At 44.3% G+C, this 25917-nt stretch overlaps 1 protein-coding gene across 1 annotated transcript in view; it reads left to right on the top strand.

Annotated features, from left to right (window-relative positions):
- Positions 1–25917, top strand: part of IGF2BP3 (insulin like growth factor 2 mRNA binding protein 3) — a 1020294-nt gene that overhangs the window by 631361 nt on the left and 363016 nt on the right. The window contains exons 8-9 of the mRNA XM_078663554.1: positions 585–707; positions 792–927. Of these exons, the coding sequence (XP_078519680.1) occupies positions 585–707; positions 792–927 (259 nt within the window). The remainder of the gene's footprint in view (positions 1–584; positions 708–791; positions 928–25917) is intronic.

The following is a 25917-nucleotide window of genomic DNA, read 5'->3' as shown; positions in this document are numbered from 1 at the left end:
CCAGACTGACGCCTGGAGCAAATTCTTAAGGTAAGGAATATAAACGTTACATAGTTATTGAAGGCAAGTAACTGCTTAACATTTTTTTCTTGGTTACTTGAATGTTATGTTGATGCTTCTCATTAATCACAATACTCTGTTACCACAGTCTCTCTTAATAAGATTTGTCTAACATTATGGACATATTTCACACCAGATTCTTCATTTCTAATGCGGCCATCAGCGATTTAACAACACCTGGTAAAGAGCAATGTCCCATCCTGCAGTCACCATCGTCACTATCTTAAAAGTATATGAAACTGTTTATGGGTATTGGGGGTCCCAACCTGTTTTGTACTGTGCAGCCATTACTTTCAAATGGGCAACCTTAATGGTTCTTATGCGCCTTACTTGAGCACAGGAATATCTGAAAGTTGTGGTTGTAAAACGTAGGGTGATATTTATGCTTATGGTGTGGATGAGACTATGTACATCCTTAATGTGTTTGAAAGTAGGCCATCTACTACATGCGAGAAGTCCACCCCGCTTTCATATGAATAAGTGATGTACATGTATTTTCTAAGGTTTTGTTCATTGTTTTGCAGTACTGAAGAAATCCCTTTGAAAATCTTAGCGCACAACAATTTTGTTGGCCGGCTCATTGGCAAAGAAGGAAGAAACCTCAAGAAAATTGAACAAGATACTGACACAAAAATCACAATCTCCCCGTGAGTCTTTGTCTGCTAATCTTTGGGTGATGGGTTACATTTGTTTGCCAGTAGTTTAAGCAGCTGTGGTTTGTTTTGCTTTAGGCTACAGGACTTGACGTTGTATAACCCAGAACGCACCATTACAGTAAAAGGCACTATTGAAGCTTGCGCCAAGGCTGAAGAAGAAATAATGAAGAAAATCAGGGAATCCTATGAAAATGACATTGCTGCTATGAATGTGAGTTATTTTAATTGCAGTATTTTGCACTTTTATAATACCTTCTCTTTTAAATTAATTTAATAATTTGAAGATTTCACCCTCTGGCATGTAGGGAGAATAAGTCTCTGTTCAGTGTATTTAGGGGACTGAGGTGGTCTGAGATCAGCCTAAAACATAAGCCAAGAGGGGCAGCAAAAAAACCAAAAAACAGCCCTATTCCGGATACGTGAAAGTTTTTGATGTATTTCTCCATTCTCCAAGTACTAAAGACATTCTGATTCATTCTTCTACCTGCTGATCCCTCCCCTTTAGTGTATCCCTGTGGTACCCTTTCGGGAATTTTTCTGAAGTATTCTTGCGTGCCAAAGGGAGAAGTGGTACTACTCTGCTCTAGTTGCGTACCACCACAGAAGTTAAAGAATGGAGCTGCATATAAATGCCACCCCTATGCGCTAACTTAATTTACTCCAGAATAGGAACTTTCATAGATTCACATGCTTGAATCATTCTCTGTCGTTGTGATGGGAGTCCCCGGCTACATCAAAATAGCAATGCAAAGCAAATACAAAGCAGGAACCAAACCTAGGCCCATTTCAGTTTAGTAACTTATCTCGGTTTTGTAAAAGAGACAGTTAATTATTAACCAATCAGGACCTCTCATCCTCTAGAAGACTCCTGAGAGAACCTTAGAACCTCAGATTTTCCACCACACATTGTGCTAGGGAGTCTCCTGAGCTCTGCTCAGCTTCTTTTACTTCATTGAATTTGGATAAAGTTCTTTGCTTCAAATCAACATTTTCTACTGCTGTACCAGCTTCAGTGCTGATTTAAAGGATTCTGGCATAGCCATGTCAGATAAAGAACATAATTTTAGAGCCTATGCCACCTGCTCTAAGACTTCATACAGACGATTCTCAGTGACTATTTATTGCCTGTATCCCAACCATAAGGCAAAGGAGAGTAAGGTAGGTCGTACCTTTTCTAATATAACTTTGAAGGATCGTGAAGGGCACCTTCATATATGGCTCCAGAAACTTAAAGCCAGGAAAAAGTGATCTTGAGTGGGGACAGTGATGAGGCATCCTCTTCATCATCCAGAAGGTCCCATAAATGGGGGAGATCACCTCACGCCCATTCTTCTGGTGAGCGTCCAAAAAAAGCCCTCAAAAAGAGCTCTCATGGACGCAGTTCCTCAGAATCTCCTCACAAACCTGGAAAGGAGAGAAGGACATTCTTTGTGGGACAGACAATCAAAAACGGCTAGTTCTGAGCCTTCTGCTACACCCCTCAAGGCAGGCACTCTTTCAATAAGCCTTCCTCTGTGCCTCCTGAAGAAAAGCAGTCGACAAAGTTCATCATTGACAAGACTGTCGACGAAGAAGCCCATACCGTTTTCAGCGGGTACGAGGGTTTGCCAGTCTACGACATCTAAACCGAAGGAGAGTAGTGCACCGTCTTCAACACCAGTGCCAATAACTCTGTAGTTGAAGATTTCAGGTTTGTCACTGTCGATTAAGCTGTTGACGATATCCTCGATTATGACGGGGGTGTAACATTGTTTAAATCAATGCTTTTGGCAGCTATGAAGACGTCAACAACTGCGCTGATGACTGTAAAATCTACAGCAGTGATGCCGTCTATTATGGTTTCTGAATTGCTGCCGATATCTACTTCTCCCAAGATGATGTAGTTGGCGGAACCGTCGACTGGATCTTCCACGAGGGGAAAAATGCCAGTTAGATTTACATGTGTCCCACCCTCCTACCCTGAGAGGCTCACCTTTGGATTTTTGCAGGTGTATGTTTTGCACACTTGCTGTGAATCTGATGGTCTAAGGTTCTCTCAGGAGTGTTCTAGAGGGCGAGAGGTCCTGATTGGTTCCGGATTGACTTTTTGTCTCTTACAAAACAATAGAGATAAGTTAAAAAACTGAAATGGGCCTAGGCCTGGTTTCTGCTTTGTATTAGTTTTGCATTGCTATTTTGATGTACCGGGGACTCCGATCTCGACGACAAGGATATGAATCTATGAAAGATTCCAATACTGGAGAATTCACAGGTAAGTAACGTATTTTTTTCCTTGCTTTCAGTGTGGATCAGGAGCTCCGCCCCCATCTTTTGTCCATCTTCAGCATTTTCAAATTGTTTTTCGAACCGTGTTCAATGGAATATGTCCCATCTAAAAACTACAGGCTTTCAACTGTGCTAAGACTGGTGCAAGCAGATGTCTGTCACGTATCCACCACAATGTGTAGTTTTGATGTGAGGACTTCAGTCATAACATCAATTTTCCCTCCTGCCGGGAGGCGAAGCTGTATATCACCAGGCATAGAAAGTAGTTGCTGACCTCACGCAGGTCCTGTAACTGGTCCAAGGTACGGGCTGGTTCTGAGAGTTTTCTTATGATAGCCCCACTTCCAGCTCTAAATGTTTGGGTAAGTTCAAGTGCAAGCACAAAGAAGCGAAGTTGGATTCTATCCTGTAGGAAGCTGGTTCTGAATATACTATACCAAAGTAAGGTATAGTGTCCCCAGAGGTATAGCGGAAGCTAAGTACTATCAGCTCTCTTTTTGATAGTGTGGGTGAGCAGTTAGGCTTAGCCAGAGGGTGTGTTAAGCATTTATTGTATTCACTCCGTCAAGACTGATTCACACACTCAGACTGAATCCAGATCAATTGGGTAAGTATAAAGAGGGTATACTTGTATTTTATTTCTAGAACCAAGCAGGACTTGATACAGGTAGGTAACATATACTTGGAATGCAGGTTTTCACAATAAATTACACTAATGATTGAGTTTTGCAATAGGTTGAGGTTGGTAAAGATTCCGAAAGCAGTTTGCATTGTACAATACTTACTTTTAGAATACTTTTTGTTACTTTTGGATTACTTTCAGAACTGGGGTGGTATGCCTAGATACCACACCTAAGGTTCTTATAATAAAAAAGAGGAAGTAAGACTTCGCATCCAGGGGATCCTCATCAGTAGTCATAAGCACTGAATATTCCCACCCATGTGCATGGGGACCACGGAAATAATAAAAATATATATTTATGTATGTGTATATATATATATATATATATATATATATATATATATATATATATATATATATATATATATATATATATATATATATATATATATATATATATTTTTTTTTTTTTTTCGCATCCAAATGCAGCCCCCATATAGGAGAATAAACAATGCAATAGTAAACATCTTTTCCAATCATATATATATATATATATATAACAGGAAGGCAAGTATAACTCGGGAAAGAAAACTGCAAAAGAGCATGCATTGGTAGCCTACAGGCTGCATTGGAAGCCAATAGCATCGAACATGAAAGCAATTGCACATAAAAACTGGTACTGTGCCTTTGAGACAGCCATGACCCCCAGCTTCCCATCATGCTTCAGGGTTGACAGTTAGATCAGTTATTTCTTTCTCCTTCAGTCAGGACCCTGGAATTCACAGCTGTTTTTTTCATTTTTTCTGTCAGGAAATTCTTCTTTGATTGTGGTTTTCTACACGTTGGTGGACCTCGTCCCCCCCACTTTTTTCACAGGGTGTACACCGTCCACCCTGCTAAGAAGTTGGGACCCACTGAAAAAGATGCTGAATTCGTCCCGGTGTAATTTCCAAACATTGGCACACTTTCAGCAGTGCCTGCACGTTATCTGCTTTTGATCCGCAACAACGTGCAGGCGGGGACGGAATGGGCCTCTTATTTCTGACTCCTGCTGGTCCCATAACAAAGGCCGAATCGGAGGGGTCATCAGGCCTCCTTTTGTTAGATTCTCCTGACCCGCAGCAGTCACCTTGAAGTAAATCAGCAGAGGGGAAACAAAGGCTCACATCTTGTTAGCACTTGGCACATACCTTAGAGGGGCAGCTTTCTACTTTGTTCAGGCTCTGTTCAGGAGATATGCATGAACTGTAAGAATGTCAGATGTGGTGTTCTTTCCCAGTATTTGCACAAAATATATAGCATGTTTGAGGCATATGAGCTGCAGATTACACACTATGCATAGATGGCCACCTAGTGTTGGGCCCTGATGTTTGCAGTTTGTTTTGTTGTAGAAAGTCTTTCGGAGTCACGAGATAGGTGACTCCTCCTTAGGGTGATACTGCGCATGGGCATTTGCTCCATCCCCAGATTGTTTTTTTCCGCCACCGGGCTCAGATGTGTTCTAGCACTCCGTGTTGGAACCGATTTCCTTCGGCACGCAATCCTCACCAAAAACTTCAAAACTTAGTTTTGAACGCTTTCCAGTCACCGCTAATCTTCAAACATCGAGGATCTCGATTCCGGTCGTCGTCTATGGCCTTCGGGCCTACCTAGGCCTCAACTCCAGCTAATGGTAAGGACACCATTTAAAAAGTGTCCTCGATGTGGGTCGAGGTTTCCCCACACCGACCTGCATGAAGTGTGTAACCTCTGTCTCTCTCCGGAGCCCGAGGCGAAAGACTGTTCAGCTTGTGCCTCTTTCCGCTCCAAAAAGACTATCCGGGACCGAAGAGCGAGGAGAACAATGGCTCAAAGATCTTCAGCTCCGATTCCGGACGACATCTTCGAGGAGGGCGTCAACGTCCCTGAACAGCACGACGTCGACAGCAGCTCCGAAGCGGACGATTCCGAAGTCGAGAACATCACTCCTGCGCAGCGGGTTTTAAGTAAGACCATCGACCCCGACCCCTCCTCGCAAACCGCTTCTACTGCCCCACCTTCGGGCCCGGCTAAGAAGCTAACCAAGCCTTCAGGCGACTCTAGCTCGAGTCAACCTTCACACGGTGCCGGCGCACACATACCGGCACCGAAAAAGACCACGGCCCGACTTCCAAGTCATCGGCACCGAAGCACACCACTACCCCTTCGTCACCGAAACCCAGGCCGGAACCAAGCAAGCCAGCTTTGGATTCCAAAACGCCACCGGAACCGAAAACATCATTGGATCCGAAAACTATATCGGAGCCGAAAAAGACCGCTGCCTCCCAATTGAAAGACATTGCCAAAAACCCAAATCAAGCCATCTCGGTGCACAAGACTTCCTCCGCACCATAAGAACAATCCCCTGCAGTGGATTTATCCTACCCAGACCCTGCTCAAAAGACTCTGGCCAAGGACCCAATCACTGGACACCTAGTTTTGGCTACAAAGAAGCGACCACTGGACACACCAGCTTCAGCTCCGCATTCAAAGAAAAAGGACATGGCTACCTCTCCCTTAAGACTGCTTTCCCCTTCTCTTTCACCTGTAACATCACCACAGCATTCTCCAGCATCTCCTATCACACCACACAGGAGTGATAGCTCTGACGATATGGAGGGTAACACACCTGATCCAACAACGCCCACAGGATCCCCAGACCCGTGGGACAATTATACTACCCCAGATGTCCCAAATGTCCCTCAGGATGACATATACCCCTCAAGGCATTCCCCACCAGAAGACACTATAGGGTTTAATGAATTAATTCACAGGGCTGCACATTATCATAGTGTAGACATTTATACAGACCCTGTTGAAGTCTTCCTTATGGATACTTTCGACAATACACAAAGATCTTCATCTATCTTGCCCATGCTTAAAGGAGTGATCAGGCATGCTCCTGAAGTCTTCAAAGACCAAGTCAGAACTCGGGTCATTAACCCTCGGATAGAGAAATATAAAGCTGTCCCATCAGACCCAGCATATATTAAAGGCCCAGTACCTCTAGACTCACTTGTAGTTTCCAACGCACACAAGAGATCAAACTCCTAAACTTCGGGTGAGGCTGCACCACCAGATAAAGAGTCTAAGCTATTTGACGCATCAGGCAAAAGAACAGCGTCTCAAGCAGCAAACATGTGGCGTATCGCCAATACACAGGCACTGCTAGCCAGATATGACAGGGCACATTACGATGAGCTAGAGTCACCAATGAGGCACCTCCCTGACAAGTACAAGAATAGAGCAAACGAGCTCATCCAGGAAGGTAAAAACATCACAAACGCCTCCACTAGGTGTGCCCTCGATGCAGCAGACACGGCCTCTAGGGCAGTTAACACCAGCGTCTTGCTACGCAGACGCGCCTGGCTGCGCAGATCAGGGTTCAAACCTGAGGTACAAAGCGCCATTCTTAACCAACCCTTTGACGAACACCTGTTTGGACCCGAGGTAGATGTATCAGTCGAGAAAATGAAAAAAGATACACTGCCAAATCTATGGGAGCCCTGCAGTCGCAGGCTCCCAGACGTTCATTTCGTCGCTCAAAGCTTCGAGGTGCCAAAAGGGGATACACTTCAGACACAGCTTCCACCACGTACAAAGCCCCTACACAGTCTACCTGCAGTAAAGGCTACCAAAGGGGTGGGTACAGGGGTAACCATAACAAAGACAGAGGCAAAAAGAACAACTCACGCTCTGCCTCTACCCCTGCCCAATGACTCCCTTCCCCTTCCTCCGCCTCATTCCACTCCTGTCGGGGGAAGACTTCAACAGTACCTGCCAGCCTGGGAAAACATCACATCAGACAGGTGGGTGCTCTAAATAATTCAATCAGGTTATTGTCTGGAACTAACATCTACCCCTCCAAACATACCACCCAAGCAACGTCCAATGTCACAGGAACATTTAACATTGCTCAGATAGGAGGTAATATCCCTCCTGCAGAAAAATGCAATAGAAGTAGTTCCAGAGCATCAGAAAAACAAAGGAGTATACTCCCTATATTTCCTAATTCCAAAGAAGGATCTCTAAGACCCATCCTAGACCTCAGACCTCTAAACATTTACATGCAGTCGGATAATTTTCATATGGTCACACTAAAACAAGTCCTCCCATTACTGGTATTAAACGACTTCCTTTGTCACTCTAGATCTCAAGGACGCCTACTTTCCTATTCCCATCCACGCAGCACACAGAAAATATCTCAGATTTGTGCTAGACAGACAACACTACCAGTTCAAAGTGCTCTGATTCGGAGTCACAACAGCGCCAAGGGTGTTGACCAAATGCCTAGCAGTAGTAGTGGCACACCTAAGAAGACAACACATTCACGTCTTCCCATATCTGGACGACTGGCTCATAAAAGCCAGCTCACACAGTGTGTGCAAAACACTCAAGCTACTATTCAACTGCTTCACGACTTGGGATTCACGGTAAATCACGTCAAGTCGCACCTGCACCCCTCGCACATACAACAATATCTTGGCGCTACAATAAACACCCAATTAACATTAGCTTATCCCTCTCCTGCCAGGATAACAAGTGTACAAACTCTCCTAACAAAATTCAAACCACAGCACTCGCTACCAGCTCGAGTGTTCATGCAACTCATAGTAATGATGGCATCTTGCATATCTGTAGTACTGTTGTGAATGAATCTAGGACTCTAGTGTAATTTTTCCCGATTCATGCCCTTATATAGGTATAGATTGTTCGATCCTTATATAGGCTTAGAAATCATTACCATATTTAGACTGAGCCTATGAAGCCCAAATACGGCATGGCTACTTCCACTAAATTCCAAGAATCAACAACGATTTCTTAGAGAAACCCACCTTCAGCAGCTAGGGACTTCCCCTTGCCTGAATACTAATTTATCTAGGAAATCATGGACTTTTCGAAGAACTGAGTCTTTGATGACGTTGTTAAGTCCAATTACAAGTCAAACTCTGCACCTTCAAAGTATAAATATGCCTAGTTTTGCCCAGACAAACACACAGTGGTTTGGAGCAGATCGACTAACTACTTGCCTGACGCCCTGCAGCCGCAAGTGCCGAAGGAAACCGACCCTCCAGCTGACGCACTGAGAGACGCTGTCTTTTCTCCTGCCGAGAAATCCAGCTCCAGTGTTTCTAGGCTACCCTTGCGGGTTGCTGGGAAATAGAGTCCTGAGAGAGAGAGATACAAGACCTCCTTCATTCTAAACCAAGGTACGGAGCGGATTAGACCCTTAGAGAATTCTTGGATAGATTCTTGGCAGAGAAATACTAAACTTAAGCTACTCACTTACTTCTTCCCTTGTACTAGACTTAGGTTAGGTACACCGGGTTAGGCGTATTTTAGAAGCACCAGTTGAGTTCTTTTAGTCATTATTTTATCACTGTATATTTTGTTTTAGGCCACTTGTGGCTTAGAAACCACATCATGCTTTTACAGTACTACTTTATAATACTTTTCGTATTATATGCCCTGTACTTTATAACCAGTATTACGATTGTAGCAGTACATTTCTTATGCTTGAGAAAGAAGACTGTTTAATAAATACTTTTTATTGAAAACGCCCGTCTCTCTATTTTCTCAGCACCTCTGGTGAAACTAAGCATGCACGATTGACTGAGTAAAATATCTATCTATTGTTTCCGCGACTCTAGAGATTGATTTCTTATTCTTGGGAAACAAAGTTGTCATGTTTATGTGGTTGTCAGAAACTGATCCCTTGTGAATTAGAGAAAGTTTCTAGTGACCTCTGAGCTAGCTGGCACTCACAATTAAGTCTAATATATACGATAGAGACCTAGTAGACCTCAGTCCTACGTCTAAACTATAGTATATGTTATTCCAATGCGCAGAGCCTATTGGGAATATAGGAACTACACTACATGGCGCCCAACGTTTGGTAAGGCGATAATTTAACGCTAGATACTAGAGCAACTCAGTCGTGCTTTGCACACAGACCCCTTTCTCCCATAATAGACGTCTGGAGTGGGTGAAAGGCTAATATCCGCCAAAACTGAGTAGGACGGAAAATCCTATGTATTAGTTTTTGGTTTGTTCAACGTTGAAGGATACAGTGTTCCAAAATATTGTGCACCTAATCTTTGTATCCTTGAAACTTGTTCCGCAAACTTTTCAATCAGTAAAAATAATGATTACTGGCGAAGAATTAGAAAGCGCTTCAGCAGCAGCTCAAGCAGCCTTAGATGACAGAAATCTGATAGAAAAGGACCCTTATGCTATAATAATCCTTGTAAATGTAAGGAAAACTATAACTTACAAACTGATAAATAATGGAGTATCATCGAGAGGTGGTAAAGTAATCTTTGTTATAGAGGCACATGAATATCGGCAGACAGAGGTATTCTATTCATGGATTCACTTTCCTCCAGCAGATGGAAGAACACACGAGTTTCACTACTACAAAGTAGAAGAACCTCCAACGGAATACGTTCCTTACGAGGACGTTGAAATTCCATTAACTTACCAAGAGCATCAACTCTGGTTTAAAGGCGCCCTAAAACATCAAAATCACATTACCAGGCTCAGTCCACTAGGTAGACCAGGAGCTACATGGCCGGTACTAGCCAGCTATACACCACATCCTGACATAGAAAACATGACAGGTCGAGAACTGTTAGCGCAGCTGAAACAGTTAATTAAAATACATAGACAATTGGTTCAATATGTCATGCGGACCTTAACATTCCAACCTACTGTAAAGATTCCACAGCACACCCTTCACCAGGGGAACACAAACAAAATCACACCACAGACTATACAATCAGTCATTGGTAAATTGCCTGCCAAAAGGGAACAAATTCCATTTTGGTTAGCACAAAAAATTACTCAAATCGAGGCAGTATTCCCTGATAGTACACCTCATGAGAAACACAGAATTCTGACGATCTGTTTACCAATGGGGATAGCACCACATGTAGAGGACTGCGACACTTGGGGTACAGTCTTTGCTTCAATCTACACAAAAAACACATGGTGTCCCGTCTATGGCGGTAATACCAGACGTTCTGAGACCGATTCAAAATGAATAGGGTCCAGAACCGGCCTTGAATCTAGGTATGAAATTACTGAAAGATTTCAAACCGGTCTCTGCTATACTTTTAGCCCACATCAAAGGTGAAGCAGCATCCGTGGCAATCTGCCAGAAGTTAAAAGAAACAGATATAACAGACAAACCATATGAACTTGCAAGAATTATTGAAAAATCATATGAAGAACTAGGTAGAGATAGTTTGGGTGGTAAACATCAAAACCACAACTAACTGAAAATCCTGAAAAAGTTTTTATTAAAAATAATCTCACTACTCCTGAAAAGAATTGGGAAAACACTAAGCAATCACTACCTAAAGAGAAGCATTCGCAGTCCAGAGGAAGGTCTCCCCAACGGGAGCCCTCTGAAAAAAGGTATAACCTTAGAAATAGGGATACTCTAAGAAAAACCTGATAGATCTCAAGATACTGATACACGTTCCTCTCGTACCTTTCAGACTTCCTCGCAAAAATCAGAGAGGAGAGGACGATCAGAACAAAAAGAGGAACGTGTGAAGTCCAAAGAAGAACAGCACATTCCAAAAAATAAGGAAACTCAATTCACCAAAAAGAAGGTAGCCAGCGTAAAGATCAGATATGCCGAGGATCTTGAGTACACAACTCAAGAACGGGGAGTGGGCCCAGACAATGCTAGACAGCGCAGCAGAGGTGACCATAGCTCGCAAGATCCTGATTGATCATCTGGAGACAGTGTACTTGAATGAATGCATTCAAGTTGAAACTGCCGACACCAGGGTTAGTGTACCCCACACGTTATATGAAGTAACACTCCGGATGGAGGGGGACATACCTAGAAAAATAAAAGCACTTCTTTGGGTGAAGCTTTCTAAAGGTTATGACATTCTTCTAGCTGAACGAGACTGGCCACCTGAATTTGTCAGGGAGTGCCCACATGGCAAAGAGATAATTATGCCAGCCTTCTCAAATCACATTCCAATACATAGAAAAATATACATATGCCAGAAAATGGGCAGTAGCTCAGCCTCCAGCATTATATAAAAATCATGTGGGATGCGATGAGGACTCTCCTCACCATAAAATCCAGTTAAAAAATCAACCTACTGCACAAAGGCAGTATCCAGTTAAGCAAGAAGCTATAAAACAAGTCATGGAGATTTGAAATCAACTTGAATACCAAGGGGTGATTGAAACATGCACCTCGTCAATGAACAATCCTTTGTTTCCTGTCTCCAAACCAGACAGTTAATATCGTCTAGTTTTGGATTACAGACATCTAAACTCCTGTTGCAAAACATTTGCAGTACAAAATGCACATAGTGCAGCACTGATGAATATCATTGTGCGAAAAAAATATATAACCACATTAGCAGGCATTTGACCGCTTTCTCAATAATGGGGACACAGCGACAATTTTGCCGTCTTCCCCAAGGATTCAAGAATAGTCCAGGGTTATTTTCACCCAGAGTAACAGAGTTACTACAAATGTACGATGATGAGGCCTTATCTTATGTCCATGACATCTATCTTACAGACGATTTGGACGTGCACTTGAAAAGAGTGAACACCATAATACTCAGGTTCGCATCTGAAGGGTACAAATTCAATTTTAAGAAATCACGAATTGCCCATCTCAACGTCCTATACTTAGGATACGAGTTATCAAGTGAAGGCAAAAGCCTGGCAGCCAACTTTCTAGAGAAATGTGCGCTGCTCCAACCTCCAAAACGCTGAAGAACTTACAATCAATTCTAGGTTTCCTGAATTTTGGAAGAACTTATGTTCTAAACTACGCAGAAAGAGTTAAACCTCCCTACGAACTAAGCAAACCTGATTTCAAACCAACAAATTGGACTCAAACACCCACTGAAATTTTGCGTTCAGTGCAAACAGACATGTTAGCAAAAACACAATTAGAAACACAATAATACGCCCAATCTTGTGATCCGAATCATCCCAGGGAGATGCGGATTCACATACCTGACCTTTAATGAAGGTGAAACGGTACCAATAGCATACAAATCACACTTGTACACACAAGCAGAAATAAAATTCACTTCTGCAGAAAAAATTATGCCAGCGGCTCAAACTGCAATAGCAAAAAAGAGAGCCCTCGCACAGGGTAAACTCATAATGATCGTTACACCTGTACCTGCCTTAGAGGCAGTGACAAAAGCAAGCATTCCCAATGCTAAGGCTTTACATCCGAGATGGATGCAATGGGTTAATTCTCATGCTGCAGCAGACATTGAATACGTTTCTGATAGATACATCTGCCAGTGGATTCCTCACCTTGTGAATATCCCCTGCGCAGCAGCCAATCGGAAACTTTTGTAGCTCTCCACGCCAGCGAGGTCATGGACGACGTCAGAGTACGACTCCGCTTGCGAGCCCGCTGACGTCACTGGATCCATAATAGGGCCTCGTCGGTGTTTTGACGTCGGTTCCCTTTTTTCCGCGCCGTCGACGCCAACGGTTTCTTGGGATTCTCTGTAGTAAAATTGTTATTATAGTTGTTATTGTCTGTTCTTCTCGTTTCCTTTCAATGATGTCTGGGAGAAAATCTGCGTATGGTGCTTGTCTTCCGATCACGACGTCGATGGATGTGCGTGTTGCAGGAAGATGACCTCTAAGGCACTAAAGGAAAGGAAGGCGAAGTTATTTATTGCCAAAATGAAGAAGAATAAGAAGGCGAGTAAAAGAAGGTCGAGGTCTCGTTCCGAATCCAGATCGGGTTCGAAGTCGGCGTCGGGACATTCGAAGTCGAAGAGACATAAGGGAAATAGCACTCTTTGAGGCGTCACTCTGACAAGGAACCGGCGCCTAAGTCAATTTCTCCTCGATGTCAGAGATGAGGTCGATCCTTCTCATTCGAATCCGGTCTCGCCAGAGAAGGAAGTGTCTCCTGAAGTCGAAGTCTCTCGATCACCGACGCCGGCTCCTTCGGATTCGATCCATTCTTCGGATCCGGGTGAAGCCGAGCCAGAGCAAGAAGATCAGGAGCACCCTGAAGAGGTTTCTTTGCCGACGGGCCCGACTCCAGGTACACCGGCTTCAGAGCGGCGCCGGGAAATTATCCTCCTTTCCCGGCTCCAGGTCAAGACCCATCACACTATCTTAACGCTATGTATGGTGTCTTTGCAAGGGCCATGTACCCCTCTGGTGCGCCTGTGGGCCCCATGGGTCCTTTTGCCTACAATTTGGGTGTTCCTCAGGCATATGCCCAGGCTCCATTTATGCCCTTTCTTCCAGCGATGCCGTCCTGAAATTTTCCGGCGCCAAGGGCTCCGGCGCTGTACTGAGAATCTCCTGCGCTGTATCTAGAATATCCGGCGCCGTCTGTTTGTCCTCGGATCCGCGTTCGACGCCGGTCCCGAATTTGATGGAGTCTGTTGTGGATCCATCGACTCCAGTCCTGAGGATCCGCTCCAGGAAGGAGGCCCAAAGAGTGGTGGAAGAGGCACGCTATCGGCAGGAGATGGAGGAAGGTGAACTGACAGTTTAATGAGGCAATTCTGGAGCCAGTGTTGGAGGTTTGGAAGAAGCCTTTGTCTGCTCCTGCAGTCTCCAGGACTGTGGCACGGAGATAAAGGGTGGCACCGGACGATCCAGAATTTTTGTCAGCTCACCCTTCGCCTGAGAGTCTTGTAGTTCAGGCGGCTTGCTCGAAGAGGTCTTCAGGAGCTTTCCCTCAGGTTCCAGCTGACTAGGAGTCAAAACGGATTGACCAGTCTGCTAAGGTGTTTTCATCTGTGTGCATGGCACTGAAATCAACAAATGCAACTTGCTGATGGGAAGGAATATCCATGCCTTGATGGATTCCTCTAAACAGTTGTTGCCAAAACTGTCTGATGAAGAACTTTCAGGAGGTTTTGGAAGATACCCAGGCTGCTGTGCGCGCCAGGTCATTCAAAGTGGCCTGGATACGGCTGACTCTGTGGCTAGAATTGTGGGCTCTGCAGTGGCTACGAGAAGGGGAGCTTGGTTGAAGTCTTCAGACTTTTCTCAGGATGCGCTGGCAACTTTGTTGGACTTGCCTTTTGATGGTACGGGTCTGTTTGGTAAGAAGGCTGATGCCGCACTTGAAAGATTCAAAGATAGTAAGGCCACGGCAAGATCACTTGGCTTGCAGACCCAATCCAGAGGTTCCTTTCGTAAATACAGAGGATTTGGGAAGTCGTCCTTTCGTTCGCAAAGGCAGCCTCGTCAGCAGCAACAGCAGCAGCAACAAAATACGCTGTAATCTTAGAGGAAGAAACAGAGGTCGTCCACGAGGTCGTCAACCCTCCTCCTCCTCCTCCTCTTCTTCTACCTTTCCTCGTACCTCTCCTCCTATTGTTGCAGCAAAGCAGCCCTAGATTCCCCATTCCCAGTCATGTTGGTCCTGTGGGGGGTCGGCTTACCCATTTTCTGCGGGATTGGGAATCTGTCACTACAGACCAATGGGTTCTCAATCTTGTGGCAAATGGGTATGCTCTTCCCTTTAGGGAATTTCCTCCAAATTCCCCTCCTTGTCAAGGTGCTTGCTCAGAGGAACATCTCCGTCTCCTTCAGGAGGAGGTTCTGACCTTGTTAAAGAAAGGCGCGACAAGGGTGGTTCCAGAGCAGATAAGAGGTCAGGGATGCTACTACCGGTATTTCCTGATTCCCAAGAAGGATGGCAGGTTTCGTCCAATCCTGGATCTCAGGATCTTGAATCTTTATCTGAAACAAGAGAAGTTCAAGATGCTTACCCTTGCGCAGGTTCTTCAGGCGCTGCTGGAAGAAGACTGGATGGTGGCGCTCGACTTGCACAGGAAGTATCTCCGTTTCACGGTGGGTTCGCAACATTATCAGTTTGCGGTCCTACCATTTGGAATTACTACTGCACCTCGAGTTTTTACCAAGGTGATGGCAGAGGTGGCAGCCCATCTCAGGAGGGCGGGGATTCCTGTATTCCCCTATCTGGACGACTGGCTGATCAAAGCAGAGTCTCCAGAGAAGGTGCTCCATCATCTGCAAGAGACAACTCAGTTGTTGTACAGGTTAGGTTTTTCGATAAATGTACCCAAGTCTCACCTGGTGCCCTCACAGCGCAACCTGTTTATAGGGGCAGTACTGGACACTACTGTTTGTCGAGCATTCCCTCCACCTCAAGGATTCTCGACATTCAGGAAAGGATTCCTTTGTTTAACAATGGAGAGGTCTTTCGCCTGCTCGGTCGGTTTGCTTCCTGCATTCTGCTGGTCAACCATCCACGCTGGCACATGAGGGCGCTCCAGTGGTGCCTCCGCAGGCAGTGGTATCAGCACAACGGAGATCTCGGAGTCTGTGAGGATCTCCAGAGAAACTGCAGCGGATCTGTCTTGGTGGAGCGTGGAGCGTGGAGGGCAATCTGTCTCAAGGAAAGCCCTTTCATCTGCCTCCATCGGTTGCCACAGTGATAACGGATGCCTCCACTCTAGGGTGGGGTGCTCATCTGGGGGATCTGGAGATCATGGGTATTTGGTCTCCAGAGGAAAGGTTGCTTCACATCAACCTTTTAGAGTTGAGGGCGATACGTCTGGCGCTCAAGGTCTTCCTCCCTTCCCTTCGCGCTCAGTCGGTTCAGGTCCTGACCGATAACACGACCGCGATGTGGTATGACAACAAGCAGGGAGGAGTGGGGTCGCATCTTCTCTGCAGAGAAGCTCTGCGTCTCTGGTCCTGGGTTTAGGACCACCAGATTTGTCAGATGGTAAATCATCTGGCCGGAGTTCTGAACGTTCGTGCAGACAGTCTCAGTCAGCAGTTCTCTGCCGACCACGAGTGGAGGCTTCACCCAGAGGTGGTTCGTCACGTCTTCCGGACGTGGGGAACTCCTCAGGTGGACCTGTTCGCCACTCACGAGAATGCTCACTGCCCGTCATTCTGCAGTCTCCAGTATCCGTTGCAGGGAGCTTTGGGGGACGCGTTTCAGTTGAGTTGGGGCTCACAACTCCTTTACGCGTTTCCTCCCATACCCTTGATCCCTCGGGTTCTGAGGAAGGTTCGCCAAGACCGGGCCCAAGTTATATTGGTCGCCCCGGATTGGCCAAGAAGGGTGTGGTACACAGATCTTCTCCACCTATCCACCTCGTGCCTGCCGATACGTCTCCCTCTTAGGGCAGATCTCTCTCAGATGGAGGGGCAGGTTCTACACCCTCACCTCCAGACCTTACACCTTCATGCCTGGAGGTTGAACGGGGCAACCTGAATTCTTTTTCTCTCCCGCCTGATGTGGTGGGTGTAATTCTTTCGGCCAGGCATCTTTCCACAAAGTCAATCTATTCCTATAGGTGGTCCAAATTTGTTTCCTGGTGTGGAGAGAAATCTATTGACCCCTTGAGAGCTCTTTTGTCCAGCATACTTCAGTTTGCTCTTTCTTTGGCCCAGCAGGGTTTTGCTGTGACGAATGTAAATGGTTATTTATCGGCCTTGTCGGCATTCCTTTGTTTGCCGGACCAGCCGTCTTTATTTAAGTCACCTATTATATTGCGTTTTATAAAAGTTCTTACCAACAAATTCCCTCCAACTCTATTGTGCCTCAATGGGACTTGAATCTTGTCTTAACCTACTTGATGGGTTCACCCTTTGAACCTTTACGCAAGTGTCCCATGAGACTTCTGTCTTTTAAGACTGTTTTTCTTGTAGCGATTACCTCGGCAAGGAGGGTAAGTGAGCTTCAAGCTCTTAGTTTAAAACCCCATTCCTGGCCATTCATGGTGAGAGAATGGTACTTAGGACCAGGGCTGCTTTTATGCCTAAGGTGGTAACTCCCTTCCATCTGGCGCAGTCAATTACTCTCCCTACCTTTTATCCTCCCCCTCACCCTTCCAAGGAGGAGGAGCGGCTTCACCGCCTAGAACCTAAGTAGGCGGTGAGTTTCTACCTCGATAGGACTAAAGACTAGCGTGTGGACGACCAGCTTTTTGTTGGATTTGCTGGCTGTAAGAAAGGAAAAGCGGTGCACAAGCGCACGCTGTCGAGATGGATTATCCTGTGTATAAAGATATGCTACGCCCTGGCTTGTAAGGAACCTCCAGAGGGTATAAGGGCTCGTTCTACTAGAGCAAAGTCTTCAACATCTGCTTTGGCTAGAGGTGTGCCTGTAGAGGATATTTGTAGAGCCGCGACTTGGGCCTCCCTCCACACTTTTACAAAGCATTACTGCTTGGATACCGAGGTGAGGAGGGACGGCCACTTTGCGCGCTCTGTCCTCCAGGATTTCTTGGTATAGCAGAGTGGACACCCTCCTCCGGGAGTGGGGACTGCTGTGGGACTCTATTCACAAGGTGAGGAATCCACTGGCAGATGTATCTATCAGAAGAACAAGTTACTTACCTTCGGTAACGCTTTTTCTGGTAGATACAGTATCTGCCTGTGGATTCCTCACTGACCCACACGCTTCCCCGTTTGTCCACTCGTATATACCTGCTAAGAGTATTGTTTTAAAAAAAATTAATGGATGTATTTATATGTTAATACATATTGCATTTATTTCACACTGTGTGTGCTGTTTTGAATACTGTGTACTATGTATACTATTACTGTTTGTCGGTCCCTCCGTGTGCCTCGGGGGCACGGAAAAAAGGGAGGAACCGACGTCATCACGCCGACGAGGCCCTATTATGGATCCAGTTACGGCAGCGGGTCGCGAACGGAGTCGTACCCTCTGTGACATCGTCCATGACCTCGCCGGCATGGAGAGCTACAAAAGTTTCCGATTGGCTGCTGTGCAGGGGATATTCACAAGGTGAGGAATCCACTGACAGATACTGTATCTACCAGAAAAAGCGTTAAGGAAGGTAAGTAACTTGTTCTTTTGACCCCTGCTTGAAGACACAAGAATTCCTACAATACGAATACGAATGTCCTCTGCCGACCGAGATTCTGCCTCTAGAACATTACGGATGTATAATCTATACAGACGGATCAGCACAGCCTGCAATTGGGGGTAAACAAGCCTATAGTGCTGCGTGCGGGATTGTTAAAGGTCACTGGCGCGAAGGTACATTTAGACCTATGATCACTAAAACTCAATCACTCGGAGACTGTACAGCTCAGCGAGCTGAACTACAGGCTTTCAAGATGGCGCTTGAAAATACCGATCGCGAATTCCCCACACTAATAGTGTGCGATTCGTATTACTGCATCCAGTCTTACAATGAATATCTGCAGAACTGGGTTCAAAACTGGTTCAAAGATGCAAAAGGTGGCACAATCAAGCATAAAATGCTTTGGGAACAAGTAGTTATTTTACAAAAAGAACTACAAAAGACTCTTGTGATACATACACTGAGTCATCAGCGTGATGGCGTTCACGTTGCAGGGAATTCATTGGCTGAAGAAGCCACGAAGGCAGCTGTGAAAACAGCTTCCGTAGCTGCAATCACTTGGTCAAAAACAAAAATAGACAGCGAAATAATGCAAGCTGTCACTGCTTCAGTTAAAGACAGTGGTAAGACACTCCCGAAAGGCTTTCCAGTAAAGTACTCGTATATAACTGATGCGGATAATGTTCCTTTTGCTCGAATCCCTGGAGTGGGGGGTAGGGCAATTCCAAACATGGAACATAGGTTAGGACTGATCTTAGCAGTACACGAAGGACTGGCATCTGCACACGCAGGAATTTCATCCACAGTACCATTATTAAAACAAAGGTATTGGTGGCCGCGCATGAGGAAACAAGCTAGAAATTATGTTCTAGAATGTGAAATCTGCCAAAAAATAAAAGTTTCAACCGTGAAACGACCTGCACAGACGCCTCTTCTGATTTCAGATAAACTAGCGTGTGTTTACCTGGACCACTGTGGTCCCTTACAAAGGGAAGGTAACTATAAATGTATCATGTTCGCAGTGGATTCCTGCACAAGATTTATTTGGATGTGGCCCCAGCGCTCGGCTGATGCCAGAACTGGTTTCAAGGATTTGTGAGTCTTTATAGGCACATACGCAATCAGCACGCTACACTCTGACCAGGGTCCTGCGTTTAGCTCTCGAGCTTACAAAGAGGCCATGGCTAGCTTGGGCGTTGCATTGCGGTATTCTAGTCCCTTCCAACCTGAGGGTAATGCGGTAGTGGAAAGAAAAGATTGTGACATAAAGCAGTCCATAACAGCTAAGGTATTCGGTTCGGGTGATGGGTGGGTCAAACATCTAATAAGTGTCCAACGTAGTCTTAATAATCTGCCAAGAAATTCTATGGGTGGAATCACTCAATATGAATTATTATTTGGTACTAGAATGATAATCGAAGTCCTCGATTGTCAAACTTCAGTGGTGGAACAAAAACCCTTTGATGTCAAAGACCGTTTGGCTGTTTTACAGGACTCAAATGAAACAAGAAGTCGTCTGAGTAACACGATACAGAAGCCAACGACCACTGAAGAAAAACCACCTGTCCCAGCAAGACCTGTCTGGATTCCAAAGATTGGGGATCTAGTCAGGAAAAACATCGCGGTAAAGAAGGAATTTGGGCCTTCTGACAGAAAAGCAGTACCTGTCTTGGCAATCCAAGGAACAAGATCAGTAGTACTACCGCCCCTTTCTGGTAAAAGGGAGAACAGAGTTGTCCATCGAACTGGTCAAACCACATCATGTGGCCGATAATAAGTAGTAGGCCCAGTGAACTCCCAAGAAGTAGCAGACGACCAAATCTTGGCACAATCCAAGATGTTGAAAGACTTATCACCTTTGATAAACCTGCAGTAAGAAAAGGACTATGCAACAAAGCCATGGAACTTGTGCCTCTGGATACCCAAATAACAGTTCGTCAATAAACACCTGTCTACAATGATATAGTATCTGACTATATCAACATGGCAAAAGAAGAAAGAGTTTCAAGTAATCTGGATGCAATTCCAACAATTGACAGAACTTCCTCTGGCTATTTTATCAACTTTGATACATTTTCTGAGGATCCCAGTGAACCTGAAAATACGCCTGTAAATAAAACTTTCACAGAAAAAATAACAGAACTCTTTCATCAACTTGAAAAAACATATCTGGTTTCACCATGGATTGAATTTTGAATTGTGTTAGGTGTACTGTTCCTCCTGCTCTGGCTCATTCTGGTTTTAAGCTTGGGAAAAATGATAGATGGGAAATACAGTACAATGGACACAGCAAGCAAGAAAATCAACTTGCTCCTGAAACCTCACAAATCATCTCATCGTGAACGAAGAGACCTCATCAGTGAACATCACAGCCGCTCCTATACCTGGTGGTATAGCATGGGACAGAACTGATTATGACATCTATGGCCCAGTGGAACTGCTGAAGATTTCACACCAAGGTTTCTTTGAGTGACTTTGTATCACCCAGCACATTTTCTGATGATTGGGACTTTGAAACAGTTAACAACATGATGACCGATTTAGAAATGTCAGCTAAATTTACAGAACATGAATACTTAGAAGGTTCATCAGATTATGAACAAATGTATTGTTTTAATCACTATGGTCACCATTATTTGCATAAATCTGTAAACCCTAGGAATGTTTTTACTTATAATCAATGGGAACATTGTCCAACACCACCAAGGGGTAGCTCAAAAACATTTTATGAAACATTTCCGTACTTCACAGGGTTTAATGTTAAAAAACCAGAAACGTTTTATTTCAAAAATATAAATAAGACCTGAATGAAAACAATGTTGACCAATACTAAACAAATTTATTCTGCAAATCTTTATGCTCAGCTGTCTACATTAGGTTTTGAGTTTTGGAAAGACAACATTGAGACAAAAACTGTCTGGGGCACGTAAGCATGGCATGTGCAAGGTTTAGAAGCCCTGTTCAGAGCCTGCATTATATCAGAACAAATAATGTTTTTAAATGACACTGTTCAACAAACTTCTTGTCTTGGCCTGGCTAAGATAAAAGATTTAAACAAACCGTCTATACCTAAGCCCACATCTGACAGTGATGATACTACAGAAGAGGTAGACGTGCCATATATTTTAAAACATAACAGAACTAATCCTGATTGGGAAAAAATGGTTAATCTGGCCCACAGACACGAATAACTGTCAAGATAGATTCCTGAACAAAACACAAGGGTTCACAGTGAATAGTCCAGATTTAAGATATTCCCAGAGAGAACAGCCAGGGATAGTAACTACTTACAGTGTAGGAAAGCTATGCCTTGAGTGGCTACAGAAATCTACACTTCCAGAAAACAAACAACACTCATCTTTACTTAAAGAGGGCAATGATTTGCGAGATATCTTAATGGGGCCTCGCAAGAGGAAGAGGTGTGGCGCCGCGGCCAGGGCGACTGATTCCGGAATCTGGGAATCATGGTTCGATCCCCGGCACCGGCGGCAGATTAGCCCAGCACCATGTGACTCTGGGCAATAGCTTGCTTAATCTTCCCGACGGCCCCCAGCGCCTAGAGACCCTAACGGGTGATTGTGCGCTTTACAAATGTGAATATTATTATTATTAAACTACGTCAAAAACGTTTCATATATGCCGGTATATACGCTGCGTACAATGAAGCTTGGAAAAGAACGCAAATAGAAACTGCAGAAAGAATACGAGAAATTGATCGTATTAATTTAGAGAAAACACTCTGTAGTGGACAATGGGTTAACGAGACTGTCCTCCAGAATTTATTCTTTGGACAGCATCGTATCATCTGCAATTGACATAATAAAGCAAGACTTGCTAATGTTACAACATGGCCAGTCTCAATTGCGTTCTATAATGCCGCTAGGCTGGACGTTGCAAAATCTCAGTTCAAGCTACGTGCCATGGCGTTTAATCAATACCACGTCATTGTTTACTGTGTTTAACCTTCCAAATCTCTTTGGCAGAAAAAGGAGCAGACTATACGGTGCTGAGCATTGAAAAACTGGAAAGATTACCATTGCGGGTTTCTGAGAAGCCTGTCATTGAATGGATAATACATGGCACCATCACGATACCAGTGACAATTTTCCAATTTCAGTATTGTCAGCATATACCAGCGGGCCTATATGAAAGGTTGGGTAAAAAATACATTGTCGACCTGGACATTACCATACACACACAAATGTTGGAATGGGGGAAAGGAGGTATTCCTTAGTGGTGAAAATTGTAAGAACTCACTAAGTGGTACACTTTTGTGCCAAGGTATTTTACACTGAGCCTTTCGAAGATTCTGCAAATAACCTCTCTTGCCACCTGCACGGTACACCCTCTGCAGTGATAGAACCAATTTTCAGGCAGCTATCCACTGGCAGTTACGTTATGCTCAACGAGACACAGCTGTTGTGGCATGTTGCCAGGAAAAGCGTATCTAGTCAGTGTCTCGTCCATGGTCACTTGTTGCATGCAAGTATTGAATCCAACGCACAAGACAGACAGGGGGACGGCATTATGGCCTTCACTGAATATCTCTTCTATATGAATTGATACTTTAAGCAGAATGAAAGTCATTCTTTTACAAAAAACTGTGCCACTGACCTCGTCTACAGAAACTTATGATCTGCAAGTTGCAAGGACTTCTGCAGAGATACATGCATTCTCAACAAACTGCCCATTACATTTCGCAGAAATGTGAAGTCAAATCTTAAAAATGTCTGATACCAGTGGCATCGCACATGTATTTAAGACGATTTTTTCGGGACTGTTAACACTATTTACAGCACTCTTCGGCATTTTTCCAAATTTCTTGCACTCTGTGTTCGGCGGCCTGCCACTCATCTTGGAACTCGTAGCAGGAATTCTGTTTTTATTCCTTCTGCTCCGATATGGCAAGTCCGGTCACCAGCGACACCCAGATTACCATGGAACAATGCCTCCTTTCACAGATTCTTGGCTTGGCTCGTTTAAGAGATCTGAACACAACTTGGTTTCTATCGTTCAGACCAATCTGGCAAGATTGCATCTTACATGTTCTACGATGCCTGCTTTGCGGACAGGAATGCGTGTTGGACAATTGTCTTACACTGCCATCAGTTCTGCCATCGGATGTTGACGTTTTGTTAGGTCCAGTAACGACTCCTGCATCGTGTTGCCCACAACGGCTGCCTATTCTGATGACGGCATTCATTGAGGTCTCACCGGCTGAGGGTGAGATACGAGACACTACAGGCATTCAGGTACCACCTACTCCGGACATTGCTAATGCATTAAACGCTGACGGCGATGATCCACACTTCTGCACTTTAGATCTGCTAACTGAAGTGGTTCCACTTTCACCTACTACGGTAGACTGTTTCTTTGCCAGCCTAGACGAGCTGGTGTTTTCTCCTGACTCTGAGAATAACTTTTGATTCATGCACACAGCGCTCCCTGAACTCTGGAATTCTGCCTTCATTTTTCAAAACAAACCATCTACCTATTTGAACTTTTTCCAAAATAGAACGTTTGGCACAGAGTACTTTGCTTAAAGTAGAACTATTCTTAGAGAACAAGATTTCTTTTGAAAACTTCCTAAATAACAATATTCGGCCTAATCATCAGAACAAAAACGGTTTAGATATTATGCTTTGTGATGGTCTCGAAAATAAAAAAAAGTTTTTCTTTTTCTTTCTGTAAACTTCAGAGACGTTTCATGAATGTAATTTTGTATTTTAGAAATGATAGAAGGTATGCTATGCTTCATGTCTATAGAGAACTGTTTGTTCTATACGTGCTACATTTAAACAAGCCTTTTCAAATGCAATTTGTATGTTGTATTTTGGGTGGGATTGTAAACACTAGCTTTAGATATGTTCAGTGCTTCTACGTTTAGTTTTATTGAACTTAAAATCGTGGAGTGGGCGTTGTAAATGAATCTAGGACTCTAGTGTAATTTTTCCCGATTCATGCCCTTATATAGGTATTGATTGTTCGATCCTTATATAGGCATAGAAATCATTACCATATTTAAACTGAGCCTATGCAGCCCAAATACGGCATGTCTTCTTCCACTAAATTCCAAGAATCAAAAACGATTTCTTAGAGAAACCCGCCTTCAGCAGCTAGGGACTTCCCCTTTCCTGAATACTAATACATCTAGGAAATCATGGACTTTTCGAAGAACTGAGTCTTTGATGACGTTAAGTTCAATCACACGTCAAACTCTGCACCTTCAAAGTATAAATATGCCTCGATTTGCCCAGACAAACACACGGTGGTTTGGAGAAGATCGACTAACTACTTGCCTGACGCCCTGCATCCGCAAGTGCCAAAGGAAGCCGACCCTCCAGCTGACGCACTGAGACTCACTGTCTTTTCTCCTGCCGAGAAATCCAGCTTCAGTGTTTCCAGGCTACACTTGCGGGTTGCTGGGAAATAGAGTCCTGAGAGAGAGATACAAGACCTCCTTCATTCTAAACCAAGGTACGGAGCTGATTAGACCCTTAGAGAATTATTGGATAGATTCTTGGCAGAGAAATACTGAACTTAAGCTACTCCTCACTTACTTCTTCCCTTGTACTAGACTTAAGTTAGGTACAAGGTAGGCGTATTTCAGAAACACCAGTTGAGTACCTTTAGTCATTATTTTATCACTGTATATAGTTTATATGTTTTAGGCGACTTATGGCGTAGAAACAAGATCATGCTTTTACACTACTGCTTTATAATACTTTTCGTATTATATGCCCTGTACTTTATAACCAGTATTACGATTTTAGCAGTACATTTCTTATGCTTGAGAAAGAAGACTGTTCAATAAATACTTTTTATTGAAAACGCCAGTCTCTCTATTTTCCCAGCTCCTCTGGTGAAACGAAGCATGCACGATTGACTGAGTAAAATAGCTATCTATTGTTTCCGCGACACTAGAGATTGATTTCTTATTCTTGGGAAACAAAGTTGTCATGTTTATGCGGTTGTCAGAAACTAATCCCTTCTTGTGAATTCGAGAAAGTTTCTAGTGACCTCTGAGCTAGCTGGCACTCACAATTAAGTCTAATATATACGATAGAAACCTAGTTGACCTCAGTTCTACGTCTAAACTATAGTATATGTTCTCTCAATGCGCAGAGCCTATTGGGAATATAGGAACTACACTACAGTACCTCACACAAGATTGCAAATGCGTCCACTTCAAGAGTGCCTAGCACGCCAATGGAACCAGGCTCAAGGTCACTTAACAGACCTAGTGTTGGTAGACGGTCGGACTCATCGTTCTCTGCAATGGTGGAAAACCAAAAACCTTTCCAAGGGACGACTGTTTCTAGAGCCTGTTCCCCAAATAGTCATGACAGCGGATGCATCGCTCTCCAGCTGGGGTGCCCATCTACTGCAGCACACCACGCAGGGCAGGTGGACACCGCAACAAATGTTTCTCCATATC

Source organism: Lissotriton helveticus, chromosome 10, assembly GCF_964261635.1.
Source record: "Lissotriton helveticus chromosome 10, aLisHel1.1, whole genome shotgun sequence".
Classification (NCBI taxonomy): domain Eukaryota; kingdom Metazoa; phylum Chordata; class Amphibia; order Caudata; family Salamandridae; genus Lissotriton; species Lissotriton helveticus.
This window is presented reverse-complemented; position numbering and strand designations above follow the sequence as displayed.